General features: G+C 44.6%; 1 protein-coding gene across 4 annotated transcripts in view; it reads left to right on the top strand.

Moving 5' to 3' along the window:
- Positions 1-13,932, top strand: part of rps6ka3b (ribosomal protein S6 kinase, polypeptide 3b) — a 67,660-nt gene extending 53,728 nt beyond the window's left edge. For all 4 annotated transcript variants that reach the window (XM_012915786.4, XM_012915789.5, XM_076888445.1 and 1 more), the window contains 13 exons: positions 2,088-2,158; positions 2,647-2,735; positions 3,589-3,653; positions 3,765-3,867; positions 3,964-4,073; positions 4,627-4,752; positions 5,776-5,865; positions 6,850-7,008; positions 7,563-7,724; positions 9,032-9,108; positions 9,510-9,627; positions 9,747-9,887; positions 9,979-13,932. In XM_012915786.4, the coding sequence (XP_012771240.1) occupies positions 2,088-2,158; positions 2,647-2,735; positions 3,589-3,653; positions 3,765-3,867; positions 3,964-4,073; positions 4,627-4,752; positions 5,776-5,865; positions 6,850-7,008; positions 7,563-7,724; positions 9,032-9,108; positions 9,510-9,627; positions 9,747-9,887; positions 9,979-10,101 (1,434 nt within the window). In that variant the 3' untranslated portion in view covers positions 10,102-13,932. The remainder of the gene's footprint in view (positions 1-2,087; positions 2,159-2,646; positions 2,736-3,588; positions 3,654-3,764; positions 3,868-3,963; positions 4,074-4,626; positions 4,753-5,775; positions 5,866-6,849; positions 7,009-7,562; positions 7,725-9,031; positions 9,109-9,509; positions 9,628-9,746; positions 9,888-9,978) is intronic.
- The last annotated feature ends 612 nt before the right edge of the window (positions 13,933-14,544 follow it).

Here is a 14,544-nt window from a genome sequence, read left to right on the forward strand (position 1 = left end):
AACATTTTTAAATCCTCCGTGGTTCCCACGTAAACATTGTTGCACAAAAAGTCACAAATTACATTTAAATTTGTGTTAGTACAGCTCAAAAGCCCCGACATTTATGAGGAGGTAAACATCCATCCATCTGTTTTCTGCCACTTATCAGTTACAGCAGAGAAGCTCCTGCTCCCTGGCTTCTTTTCCTGGCTCTTCTCAGAGGGACACTGAGGCTTTCTGAAGCCAGCTGAGAGATTTGTTCTCTCTGGCATGCCTGGGTCTGCTTTGGGGCCTCCTCTCAGTTAGGCAAGCTTGAAAAACCTCAAAAGGAAGGCGTCCAGAAGGCATCCTTATCAGATGCACAAACCACCTCAGCTGGGTCCTTTTGACATGAAGGATGTCGGAGCTCCTCAGCCAGTCTTAACCCAGACCCCCCACAGAGGAAGCTCGTTTCTGCGGCTTCTTTTCTTTGGGTTACCACACACAGCTTAAGTATAAAACACAGCAACTTTAGAACCGATAAGATATTTAAGATTTACTATAGTGATATATCGGACAATAGTTCACAGCTTTAACAAGCCAACGAGCAAGTTTGATCCCAGGAGGTCAGGTGGTTGTAGTTTGTGGCAGGGAAGCTGCAGAGTGCCCCCTGGTGGACAAACTGTGCACCACAACACTCAAAAGATGGCTGAAGGATGTTTCTCTCTTCTTTACGTCTGTAGTTGTCATTTATTTATTATATGCCATTATAAATGTTGATACCAGATGATGTCAGCTCGGTCGGGTAGATACGTTGATGTTTCCACAGATATTTGTAAAGAGACGATTTTTTTCTAACTTTGGTTCTGTACTTAAACACAATGAATTTTAAATTAAACGAATCGGTTAAAGTTCAGACTTCCAGCTTTACTTCAGCGGGCTGAAGAAAAAGATTTCATTTATAATATATTAAAGAACTTATAATGCAAACTAAATGGACGAGTTAAAGAACTGAAAACGAAATGTTCATTTCTAATACTTGGTTGAAAACCCTTTGCTGGTAATGACAGCCTGACGTGTTGGACTCATGGACATCACCAGATGCTGGGTTTCCTGGATGTGAGCAGACAGTATGCCTCTTCTGTCCTGTGTCACATCATCAATGAACACCAGTGTCCCAGTGACGCTGGCAGCCATGCAAGTCAGAGCCTTCACAGTGCAGATGATGTGGTATGCTAGTAGAAGGTACAATCTGGCTTTTGTGTTCCTGAGGTTGTGAGTGGCTTGCACCTGTAGACGGAGGAGGAGTTTCTCTTCACCATGGAAACGATTCTGCGATCATCCACCACTGTCCTCCACCAGCTCTTTTTGCGCTGTCGAGTGCACCAGTGCTTTCTTTCTTTGTAGATTTTGATATTGTAGCAATTTCTCAGATGAGTTTTTTCTGCCTTCGCAGCTTAAGGATGGCTTGACCACATGTTGTCTGTTCATAGCAAAATCTTCCAAATGCAAGCACCACACCTCAAATCAACTCCAGGCCTTTTATCTGCTTAATTGAAATGACATAACGAAGGAATTGCCCACACCTGCCCATGAAATAGCCTTTGAGTGAAGTGTCCAATTACTTTTGGCCCCTTTAAAAACAGGGTGGCACATGTTAAGGAGTTGAAACTCCTAAACCTTCATCCAGGTTGAATGTGGACACTCTGAAATGAAAGTTGAGTCTACACATTATACTCATGTCCACAATAAAACTAAGTTTCAATAAACAGGTAACAAAAACCTAACTGTATATGTACTGGATGCAGAAAGTGAGTTTTTTTGCTGATCCTGAGGCCAAAGAGGTGAGAAAACATGGGCTGTGTTCACAGGAACAGACCATGAGACAAAGAGGAGGGCGTGACTCTTAGATTAACGAATACACACAGGCGCACATAATCAAACTGATTTTCAGTGGTTATTCTTTATGCTGGATGTTTTATCAGTAAAATGTCAACAGAACTTGAGGACTATTAAGTATAAAAGTATCTTAAGCTTCCTGTTTTCTGATCATATTGCACATTGTTATATCAGATCTGTCCTAAAAACTCATTAATTAATAAGCGTGATGGTGTCCTGTTCTCTCACAGTTTGAGATGCTGACGGGAACGCTGCCGTTTCAAGGAAAAGACCGGAAAGAGACGATGACCATGATCCTCAAGTAAGACACCTTACACTCCTCTCCGATCCCCACCCTGCAGCTTTTATTTGAGCTCCCTGTACATCCGAGAAGAGACGGAGAGAGAGAGAGAAAGTACAAGGCGAGTCAGCCCAGGGGAGGATTTTTATTAGAGGAGACAGAGTGCAGCACTCAGGAGGAAGAGGAGGATGAGGACTGGATGGACTGAGATCATCTCAGAATGTGCTGATAGCTCTTCATAAAAGAGAGAAAATAATCATGTTGCAGTCGGTGAGAATTAAAGGAAATATTAACCCCTCCTTCTTCCTCTCTCGCTCTCTTTTGACTCTCGGTATCCGCCCGGGGGGAAAGCTGCTGAGCAGACTCTGCAGAGTGCTGAGTGTGCTTCCTGTGTCACATCGACATGTTTCTGTCTAGTCTTTCAGATGCTGGGTACACAATACAGAGCATTCGATATGTTTCTCTCTCCGTTTCATCCCCCCTGCTGCCTTTCTCTGTGTCCATCACAGGGCCAAGCTGGGAATGCCGCAGTTTCTCAGCTCCGAAGCTCAGAGTCTCCTCAGGAACCTTTTCAAGCGAAACCCCGGCAACAGATTAGGTAAAACCTGCACACACGAGGCACGTTGAGAGGGTGTTCAATGGGTTTGTGGTTATGGAAGCATTTTCTTAGAATATTCTTCTAAAGTTTATTTATTAAAGCACCCAGTGAGATTAAATAATGACAAAAATGGGAGTTCTCAGTTTTGAGCTCTCTGTAATCCTGGAGATACTTCCAGCAGATTTTCAGTTACAAGTCTACCTGTTTAATCACCCCATGTGACCCTGAGCTGGCGCCCTGTGTCACCCTCTTTGCCAGTGAATTCGCTGCCCCTCCTCGTCACACATCCAAACCACCTCAGCCTCATTTCTAATCCCGTCCGTCCTCGTCACTCATAAATAAAATCTGAGCACCTCCAGCTCTGCCAGCTGTCTTTTTGTCAGTTACATCACAGCCCCGTTCTGAGCCCAGTTTGAGCTTCGGCAGGTGTCTCGACCGTGTCTGCATGCATAAATGCACCGTTTAGTTGTTGCCATGTGATTGGCTGATTAAGATGCTTAGTACTGCTTAATAATTACAATCCAGCGATTGAGCCGTGGCTTTTGAGGCTCTCGACATGCCGTGCTACACGTGTCACATGCTCGGCAGGTGGGAATGTTTCGAGCTGCCTTCACCGCTGAGGGCACCAAACACAACCCGAGGGCCCCCGGAAGCCACAGGTTCATATTTACTGCATGCAACACCTGCATCTGTTACGCTGTGTAATTCACACAGCGTAACATTCAGCCCTTTATGGTGTTTGTGTTTTTCTGTGGAGATTAGCTCCAAACAAAGTCTCCGCGGGTCTCGTGCAGCCTGTGGAAATGTGATTACAGCAGCATCGGGCTCACTGTCGGTGCGGTGTTTGTTTTAGGAGCTGGGCCGGATGGAGTGGAGGAGATCAAGAGGCATCATTTCTTCAGCACCATCGACTGGAATGTCAGTTTCTCCTTTATTGAAAAATCTGCTTTAATGATGACAGAGTCGTCTTTGGTTATGATTCTGTCTTTCAGTGTGTTTCCTTGTCCCTCATATTTCCTCTCGCTGCAGAAGCTGTACCGCAGAGAAATCCACCCTCCTTTCAAGCCAGCAGCGGGGCGACCTGACGACACTTTCTATTTTGATCCAGAGTTCACAGCTAAAACACCCAGAGGTACAGGCTGTCACTCTACCTCCTCCTCCTGCCCTTCACACTGTGCAGAGCTGAACCGCATTGCCGTATTAACAGCTGTTTCTCTGTGTGAACCAGACTCGCCGGGGGTCCCGCCGAGCGCCAACGCCCATCAGCTGTTCAGAGGGTTCAGCTTTGTGGCCATAACGGAGGAGGAGACGCAGCCACTACCCAATGCTATTGTACAGGTACAGGCAAACGCCTCAGAGGCAGAAATAATCCAATTAACTGGGCTAACCCTCAGTGGACGGAGGCGACGAGCACAGCACGCGGGGGCTGTCTTCACACTCCACCCTGGAAAATTTCATTCACACATTTGCTTTCCCGAGGTTTCACTCCTACACCTCCTTCCTTTCTGGTACATCGTACCTTTATCACCAGCAGTAGATTAGGTCATGGATGAGTCATTTTTTAAGTGCTTTCAATGAAACAAGAACATTTTCCAAAATCTCCTGAGAAACGCATCCAGACGCCACATCTCTGCACTCTCACATCTCTTGTAATTAGTCTGTTTTTCACCTCAAAATAACAATAATCATCTAATATAAGGATTAATAATCATAGCATCAGTGTAAGGACTCACTAATGTGAGCAGGTTCCTGGGGGTGAAACTGTTTGTAATTAACGCGTAACGCACAGCATGAGCACGAGTGCCGCCGCCGCCGTGGGGCAGAGGTCTCAATCAGGCCCGAGTCGTTGGTTATGAGGACTCACATCTGTTTACATTTTTTTCATGTGCAGCAACTTCACAGAAGCACGTCCCAGTTCGCAGACGCCTACGAGATCAAAGAGGACATCGGCGTCGGCTCCTACTCCATCTGCAAGCGCTGCGTACACAAAGGAACCGGCATGGAGTACGCAGTGAAGGTGAACGCGCACAGCAGCTCAACATCTGCTTTTGTGTTTTTAATACACGCAGGGCGACGGCAGGTTTCTGGAAAGAAGCTGATGATGCACTGAAACGTTCTGAAAGATGATTTCTATCACAGATGTGCAGATATTTATCGATTCTTCATATTTCTATGACCATGTGAACGTGGTTGAGCTTTTAGCTGTTTTAGTTTCGTTCCGTTTGCCGTCTCTGACGCTCACAGTTTACTGTGTCGGTATTGTTGACATTTAAGGAGTAAATTAGTTTGAAACAGCTTAAAATGTCCGGTAATTATACAAACGCTCCTCGTTTGAAAAACGACAGTAAATTACGAGGACGTAACAGATCTCAGCTCCAAACTAAAAGTTGGCTTCAGATTTTGTTGTGCTGCTGGTTTGGAGACATTTCAGGATATTCAAATACTGTTGCTGTTGGTGATAATCTGCATATTTGTCAAAAATGTGAATAAATTAACATAATTGACACTGTTTTTCTGATTTAATGCCACGATAAGTGATGCATTATCTAAGTAGAAACCGTTGTCATCCAGTCCTGTAAAAACTAAGTACGCTCCATAATTCAGTGGCTTGTAAAAGCAGCAATAACTTGAAGCACATTTTTCTGTATGACAGAAATCATGGCTGTGGAGGAACGTAGCCCACTCTTCTCTGCAGCACTGCTTCAGTTCATTGAGCTTTGCAGACATCCGTGTATGCACAGCTGTCTGGATGCCTGGGATCATCGTACTGTTGCATGATCCAATTTGATGTTGATCAGACTAGAGTAGAAAAGCCAGCCTGACACCTGCCAAAGTTCCTGCTTTTATATTGCTGATGATCGAGCACCTGCCTGCTGCTTCCTCTCTTATTTCCTTTCCTCGGTGCGGGCGTCCTCAGTTTTTCACAGGACTCCACAATCCTGCTGAAACTTTGTGTCAGCGTGTGGGATTTAAAAGATCTTAAACTTTAAAAAACTTGCAATAAAAACACTTTATATTCAAAGCACTGTCTCTGTGACAGATTATCAACAAGTCCAAGAGAGACCCGACGGAGGAGGTGGAGATCCTGCTGAGATACGGGCAGCACCCCAACATCATCACCCTCAAAGACGTGAGTCACTCCCAGCAGAGTTTTGAATTGCTCTAAATCTGCTGCTAAACTTAACCAGGCTCTTCAGTCTCATGGTTATTTTCTTATTTAACGTTATTTAACAAGTGCAGCTCCCCCATCAAGCCCAAAGGTATCCTGACATATTTATAAATATATTGTTTCATACTTAAAGAACCACGTCTACACCAACATTTGATATTAAGCATCACATCAGTTATAGGAACACAAAGCATCAGTGTTGTTGCTATCGTGACACCAACGATGATTTAAAGGTGCTCAGTGTGTCGTCCTGTGTTCAAGAATAGTTTGAAGCCGTGCAGGATTTCTTTACGCAATCAGCAGATGTGAAGAAACACCTGTAATGAATCTAGGCTGGGCTGTAAGTTCATGCAATGCCAGTTTGTACCAGAAGGTGGAGCAGTGAGTCACCTGTAAGCTGTTAGGACAAGCTGCCCCCTGCTGGTGAACATTTTGGTTAAAGTTGCACAGGTTAAGTACAAGAGTTTAACTTTAAACTCTTATTGTGAAAATCACCCTCAGCCTGTGTTAACATGGAGTGAAGCTGCCGCGTGACTCATCCAGGGTCACTTTCCCACCCCTGGGCTCGACCTGAATATCCGGCGAGCTTTTCCAAGTCGCTGTCGGACAAACAAAAATAATAATTTGCTTGCTGTGATGCTAATGATTTCATTTTTTCTGTGACTCACTGCTAATTAGAGTTAAAAATATCGTCCTGATGATGCTGCTGGGTGAAAATGCCCCCGCTTGCATTTGATCCAGTAACTAATGATGGTTTCATCTAAATTGATGGTTTTCTGCATGCCGGTGATTCTGCAGCAGGTGTTGGAGGCACTTATAAACGTCTAGTTCCGCATTTTTGTTTTTGCTTTTAATTTTAAGAGCTGAATAAATAAATTCACAGGCGATTTCTGTGACTAAATCGCTGCCGACTTACGTGTGGGTCGGTTTATTTTCGTGTCGTAGGTGTATGACGACGGCCGGTCGGTGTTCCTGGTGACGGAGCTGATGAAGGGAGGCGAGCTGCTGGACAAAATCCTCCGTCAGAAGTTTTTCTCTGAGCGGGAAGCCAGCGCTGTTCTCTACACCATCACCAAGACCGTGGAGTACCTGCATGTGCAAGGGGTGCGTTTCTCCAGAGGCCTTTAGGAGCAGCGGTAAAACAAAGAGATGGACACAAAATGTTCGAGCTCGTCTTTCTGTGGAGATGTGCTGCTGTTCGGCTGTGACAGATGAGATGAGAGCCGCTGTATCAAATTAAAAAGGTTCTTTATGAGTTGGGACTTGGTCACTTTAAGTCCCATTTGATACAAAATGATGTTAATCCAGTAAATTAAAGCCCCGTTAGAGCTAAAGAGGAGGATAAAGCAGGCTGTGACAAGCTGCTAACATACGAGCGTGCAGTGTCCACTGCACGACAGAAGAAACTGATTTAAATATGAAATAAGCCCATTTTTCCATCATGCAACAATCAAAAAGTACAAATAAAGAATGGCAGTAAAGTAATAAATGGTTACTAATCCTTTGATGTGGTAGCAAAGCTCTTTCTGTCCATGTCTTCAGTAGGTTTAGTCAAATTTGTATAATAGCTGCGATCCAGCAGACATGCGTTCGAGGTGAAGAGAGAGAAAGCTGATGTAGTCGACCTCCGTGACTCTGTCGCCCTGCTGGGTTTGCAGGTGGTGCACAGAGACCTGAAGCCCAGTAACATCCTGTATGTGGACGAGAGCGGGAACGCCGAGTCCATCAGGATCTGCGACTTTGGCTTCGCCAAGCAGCTGAGAGCGGAGAACGGCCTGCTCATGACGCCGTGTTACACCGCCAACTTCGTCGCCCCCGAGGTACGTCGGGGTTCCTCCTTCCTTTATTTTTTCACCATTTTGCTTTATTTCCTGTCATCATCGTGCGTGCTCTGTAGGACACCACAGATTTGCCATTTTAGCATCTTTTTACTTAAACTTTCACTTTCGTGAGGTTCAGAATTCCTTCCCATATTTTGTCTGATGCCGTTATTTAACACATTTAAAACAAACGTTGAACAAAAGAAAGGTCAAAAGTCTCCCATCAAAGTGCAGCTCCGTCAGGTGCCCCTCAGCTCGAGGACAGCAAACTTTCCGAGGACAGACGGGACCGGAGCGCACTGATTAATTCACAGCCTTCGGTTGTGTGAACAGACTAATGTTTTGACACTCCTGCGTCTTCCTCACAGTCAGCTGTTGTCCTCTAAAAACTGAACAAGTGTTCAAAAACGATCGACTGTTTCTGCTGACACTGTTCAACTGAAAGATCTCTAAATATTTATCAACTTATCTGCTGCTACATGCAAACTAACCTGTTTACCTGAGGAATAATCACCTGTGCACAACACCAGCCAGTCTATTGTTTCTCTTAGAGCTGTTACAGTATCAGAGTTTTGCGATTAAAGCTGAAATACTGACACTCAGTCATCAAAATACTGATGGACAATGCAAATGCTGCAAAATGCTGATTTCCTGTTGCCACCAGGTGGCGCTGTGTCTCTCAGTCAGTATTGGCACGAAGGCGCCTGGACTCTCGTCACAGGTTTGGTTAAACTTCTTCTGCTGTAGCGAAACATCGAAATTCACCGTGTCATCACGGAGGCGCCCTTTAACAAAAACTCAAATGCTTCACAATTTAGCATCAAGAAGGTCGTCAGATTAAACGAGCAGAAGAAGATGCGCTGAATCCAAAATACTCAGGTTGTTTTGTGGTTCAGGAAGTCTGGACGTCACATGACAACATGCAAGATCCACAGTGTATAAAATATTTGTTAGCTAGCTTCCTGCTCCATAAAATTAATGAGATCAAATAGATTCTTTTGACGGCTTCTTCCTTTTTTTTTACACGACTCTCCATATGAACACTTAACAGTGATTCTTTTGCTGTCTGCACCTGTTTGCACCTGTGCGTCATCGCTGTGTAACTAAGCCTGAACCAAACAGTCCTTCAGAGACAAAGCAAGTTCAGGCAGCCCTGATTATACAGCTGCCAAGTGTAGGGAATATAAATATATGTGTGAGAGGTGTAATCTTGATCATTTGGAGGGTGCTGACGCTCTTTTTGTTGCAGAGAAAGGAGAAGGCAGGACGTTACTTTTGCTTGAAGCTGGTGTTTTCTGTCCTGGCAGGTGTTGAAGAAGCAGGGTTATGACGCAGCCTGTGACATCTGGAGTCTCGGAGTCCTGCTCTACACGATGCTAACAGGGTAACAGAGACTTTACTCTTCGCTTCTAAGAAACTTAATTTAACAAAAGAAACTTCTTACCTGACATCAGTTTGTCAAAGATGCTTCTTTGTTACAAAAAGTAAAAGAAACGCCAACAATGATGGTTCATGGTCATCAGGCGGTTTGCTAACCACAGCTGGTTGATGGTGAGCTGGTGGTATTTCCTGATGAGCCGCGGTCTGAAAGGACTCACTGAGAAGGCAAAATGAAATTCCTTATGAAACAAATGTCGTCAAGGCAACGAGTGATGATCTCACATTGAAATAATTGATGTGTTTACACTGTCTGTGTGAAGTTAATGCCTGTTCTTTCATAGTTTTGGTGCCTGTTTGCAGGTCTTACACTTCCTGCATATCAGCCCCTTTGCTCTGTCCTTCCAGTTTCACTCCATTTGCTAACGGTCCAGAGGACACCCCAGAGGAAATTTTGGCTCGGATCGGCAGCGGGAAGTTCTCTCTCAGCGGAGGATACTGGAACTCTGTCTCAACTGAAGCTAAGGTGAGGCCTGTTTCCTAACAAACACACAGAAAAGTAGCTCCGATTGAAGTGAGCCGCTCACCGTCTCTGTGTGATCGCCACGGTGACCCGGAGTTCAGTTGTAACCTCTGACCCTTTAGGACCTGGTGTCTAAGATGCTGCACGTCGACCCCCACCAGCGGCTGACAGCGGGGCAGGTCCTCAGACACCCGTGGGTGACGCACAGAGACCAGCTACCCAAATACACCCTCAACAGACAGGACGCACCACTCCTCGTCAAGGTAACCATCCATCCATCCATCCATCCATCCATCTCCATCATCCGTCAGTGGTTGATTGATTAATCAGTTTGTATTCTGGCTCCTCCTACAGGGTGCAATGGCGGCCACCTACTCTGCCCTTAACAGGAATGTCCCCCCGGTCCTAGAGCCTGTGGGCTGCTCCACTCTGGCCCAGCGGCGGGGGTTGAAGAAGATCACTTCCACCGCTCTGTGACCTCCTCTTTCTCCTCCGCCTCCTTCTTTTCTTCCTCCTCCCGTCAACTCTGACCTCGATCTGACCTCCGCCGGACCTTCCCTCTCCCTCACTTCGGTCCGGCGGGACAGACTACTGATGGACCTGGGAACCGCTAACGCCAAATAGGAGCACAGAGGCCGCCCCCCTCCCTCCTCGATCTCTCCTTCACCTCTGCGGGCTCTTCTGATTGGATCTCTTCTGCTGTCTTACCGTAGAGTCTCAGCTTTAGCATCACTGTTCAGCAGCCGGACTCAGCTGTCGAGAAAACCTTAAAGGGCGAGCCCTACGTTTCTCTTCTCTTTTTGCTTTGGACAATCAGCGCTAGCTCGCAGGCCCAGAGGGCGAGTGCGCGTCAGGAAGATAAAAGTACTGTATTTATTTACTCCAGACGGGGGAAATCATAGGAACAAAGTAATGTAAGGTATGCATTTAAAGAGCTAGAGTCTTTGTTATCATACTGTGGTCATGGTTCTGCGTAGCTGTAGATCCTGCATCTAAGCCTCAAGTAGCCTGAGAGACGACGGCGTCTGCAGAAAAGGACAGACGGTGGGACATTCAGCCCGACGGGCGGAGCAGCCTCAGCCTCAAAATGGTTTTAAAATCCAAAAAGCTAAAGCAGCGTGTTGGGGTCACTGAAGGTCAAATTACAGAGCAAAAGTCTTTTTAGCTTAAAGTCCTAAATTTATGAGTAGAAAATGACAAAATTAAGAGAAATGAAACAGCAAATGTTGATGGGAAGAATTCCAGTTTATCTGAAAAAGAGTTTTGCAAATTTATTAGAAAAATAAATAAATAATTTTATGAGGGAAGAAAATGTGAAGATTAGTAAGAAAAAATGGCAAATTTACCAGAAAAAAAGAAAACACCTCTCCAGTTAATCTGAAAAAATTCCACATTTTGAAAAACAAAAATTTCATTAAATCTTCACTTTTATTGGCTCCGTGTGGCCCCAGACGAAAACATAACGCATATCCATGCTCTGTAATCACGTCACACACAGTGGCACAAACGCTGTTCTCATAAATTTGCCTTTTCTTTAAGAAAAGTGAATGAAATCGATTTTATTTAACCTTCAGTAACCTGCTGCAGCCGTCTGCAGCCTGTGTTGTTGTTGTCGGACAAACCGAAACCCGCTTTCCAGTATTTTATCTTTAATGTGCAACAACAAAGCAAAGAACAAACATCTGAGCCGTGTTCTAGTCCAGAGTGTTTGACGGTGGGCTCGTTCGATCATCCGGTCAGCAAACGTAACGACACCTCCAGATGTTTTTTCTTACTGCCAATAAATCCCATGATAAGATACTAGAATCAGTTTGTTGGGATTTGTTGACAGCAAGAAAAACATGATCGGATTTATTCTTTGAACAAACAGAGATCCAGGAAATCACGGAAGAGTGATGCAAGTGTGGAAACAACACTTGCAGCAGAAAGAGCCACTCTGTCTTTGTAACAGTATTTTTTTTGTCCAGCATCAATTTTAAGCTGCACATGTTGAGCTTTTGCTGCCCCCTGGTGGCCACGGGAGGGCTGTGCTTCTGAAACACTCCTCCCAGAGTAGTTTGTCATCAGTATAACGTCTCCTGGACACTCTGGTCTGATATTTAACACTATTGTCCTGTTATTTTACTCTTTAATCTGGTTTTTAAAGATCTTAATGTGATGAAGGGCGGTGCTCCCTCCTCCTCCTCAGGAGACTGGAGGCAAAGCTTGAGCCTATCAGCAGCTGGGATTTCAAATTTTAGCACTAAAGCTTAAATAGAAATGTAAAATATCCAAATAATTAACTTTATCTGAGCTTCTGAGCGTGATCAGAGAGCTGCTGATAAAACCCTGAAACATCAGTAAAGTCAGGTGTTTGTGCAGCAGGGCCGAGCACCTCTGCTTTAAAGCTCCTCTCTGGCTTCTCTTGTGCAGTTTTAGGATGTGCCAGTAAATTTAAAGCAGAAGAAGAGGCCACAGAAGCAGCTTTAACTCTGAGTTTTCTCCTTCTTCCTTCACAAACACAAACTAAAATGACGTGTTGCCTGCCTGTAAATGAGGCTGACAGGGGAAAGAGGCGTTTCTCGCCTCCACCGATGGTCACGCGACGTCTGTATGAGCCGGCTGATCTCCTCCTTACGTGCAGCAGAACTGTAAATACAGAACATGTCGAGCAACTCAGGTTTCTATGAATCAAGACAATGCATTTTTATACGTCCACGAGGAGGGGGTGTACATACAAATATTAAAAACAAAGCACAGAAGTGTGAGTGGAAGAAGGCGAGCGAGGCACAGAGATGTGTTTATCAGACCTGATATGGAAACTCCAAAACCTGAATCCTTGTTTTCATCTTTGCTGATGTTTATTTTATGATTTAGAAGTCTTACATTTACTTTTCGACGTGTTTTTCTGGAGTCAAACTCTTCTGTCTCGACTGCTGTGGCGCTGTTTCTGCCAGGTGAGCTGGCGTCTGGTGCGTTTCCTGTTTTTGTGTCAGCGAACCCTTTAAAAATCTGACGAAAAAAACACTTTTAAAAACATTCCAGCAGGAGTCGAAACTACCGGCAAACCACGTTGGGCGTGCAGTCGGAGGTCCAGTGGTGGAGAAATCAGTGAAAGGGTCAGTTCACTGAAACTTGTGGACGATCTTTGTGAAAAGAATCAGTTCCAGCCACTAAAATACAAACATGTCCATCTTTTCTACATTTAATATCTCGTTAAACTGAAGGTCTTTGGGGTTAGGCCCTAATGAAACACTTCCAAGAACAAATATCTGATTGATTGTGTCAATGTTGGACTTCAAGTCCTTCATCATCATCACAGCTGATTTTACATCCTGGATCGATACGAGCACCGACGTCGCTGCCAGACGTTGTTACGGCCTGTTAAACTCCTCCGAAGCTTCCTCGTGTCCGCAGTGGTCGGCATTCAGGGCCGTTACGCTCCGCCCTCTCTGCGTGCGCCTCTGCTGCAAACAAGCGAGCGTCACATAAAGCAAAAAGCGCCGGACTCAGACTGTGTGAGCTCGTTTTCCACCAGCAGAAGAAAAACAAAAATCATGTTTAAGTCGCTTAATGGTGTAAATCATTTATGTTCAGATTGAGGCTCCAATTAAAAAATTCTAAATTATGAGAAAAAGTCCAGTTTTAAAGTAGAAACTGGAAATGTAGAAGTAAACTGTCACTAATGAAGTTTTTAGATCAAAATGCTGGAAAGTGACATTAAAAAGCTTTTAAACAGCAGAGTCACGTGTTAAAGATGAAACTATGATATAAGGAGTCCAGATTTTATAAAACATAATAGTGAGACAAAGTTTCAACATAACAGTTTAGAGATGAAAATGTGAAATATTAAAAGGTAAAGTCAGAACCTTTTTTGAAATCGTGGCCGGTCTTTGTTCATCGTTTCCTGGTGGAGATGATCTTCCACAGCCACTGAGCTTCTTGCTTCTGCGGGTCAATGATTAGAAACTGCTTCCTCTCTGTGGTCGTCTGGGTGTCTGTGAGAAAAAGGGATAAAATGCAGATTTTCTTTATGTTTTATATATAATTATTGAATATATATATATGTAAGTGTTGATCTCTTCCTCGTCTATCCATGTACAGCTCTGGGATGATGAAACATGAAACGCTGATTTTGTTTTCCCCCTTTATGACCAGAGGCATAGCTTTCTTTCTTCTCTCTTCATCCTCGCTCCTCTTCCTCTCCTTCTCTGATTTGATCCTGTCGGAGACGCAGTCAGCCCTGCTGCTACGCCAGCTCTCAGTTTTTGTACCTGCGGCGAGAGCTGGACTTTCTATTAAAAACAATAAAAACAATAATCAGTCAAAGAGTGTCGTGCTTTGATCTCCCTGAAGCTGTTACCTCATTCCTTTCTAAAAAAAAAAAAGTTCTCACTTTCACGTTGTTACAACTGACACCAGAGACTCTGGACACTTGACTTTAAATGTGAAAGCATAATAACCTAAAAATGATACTGCAGAGCAGGAAGTGGCATCTCCTGCATCCACACACAGCTGACAGCTAATCCCTGGGAACACTTTTTAATGGCCATAAAATCAGTGGTTTTTACTTTGGCACAGCAAAAAGCGCCTGTTAGTTTGTTGCAGAGCTGGAATGTAAATGTGCCTTTGAAGCCGCTGGGTCAGCTCCTGTTGGTTCAATGTGCTGCAGGATAATAATAGTGCATGTTTGAGGAACGTTTTTACTTTATTTAACACAATTCAGGGGGCTACATGCTGGACTTAGAGGGCAGAAGCAAAGTATGGCTCTGATGCCGATTCCACTGTGTGTTCTGTCGATACCGTGGATGTCCGGATCGTTCTGCACACCTCACAGCTCAAAGACTTTGGAGAGCTTCAGATGGAGTGGACTGAGGACGACATCGCCACCATGCACAGCTGTCGCAGTCCTGATGTCAAACCGCTCATGAGCCAAGACCT

This window comes from Maylandia zebra, linkage group LG9, assembly GCF_041146795.1.
Source record: "Maylandia zebra isolate NMK-2024a linkage group LG9, Mzebra_GT3a, whole genome shotgun sequence".
Classification (NCBI taxonomy): Eukaryota; Metazoa; Chordata; class Actinopteri; order Cichliformes; family Cichlidae; genus Maylandia; species Maylandia zebra.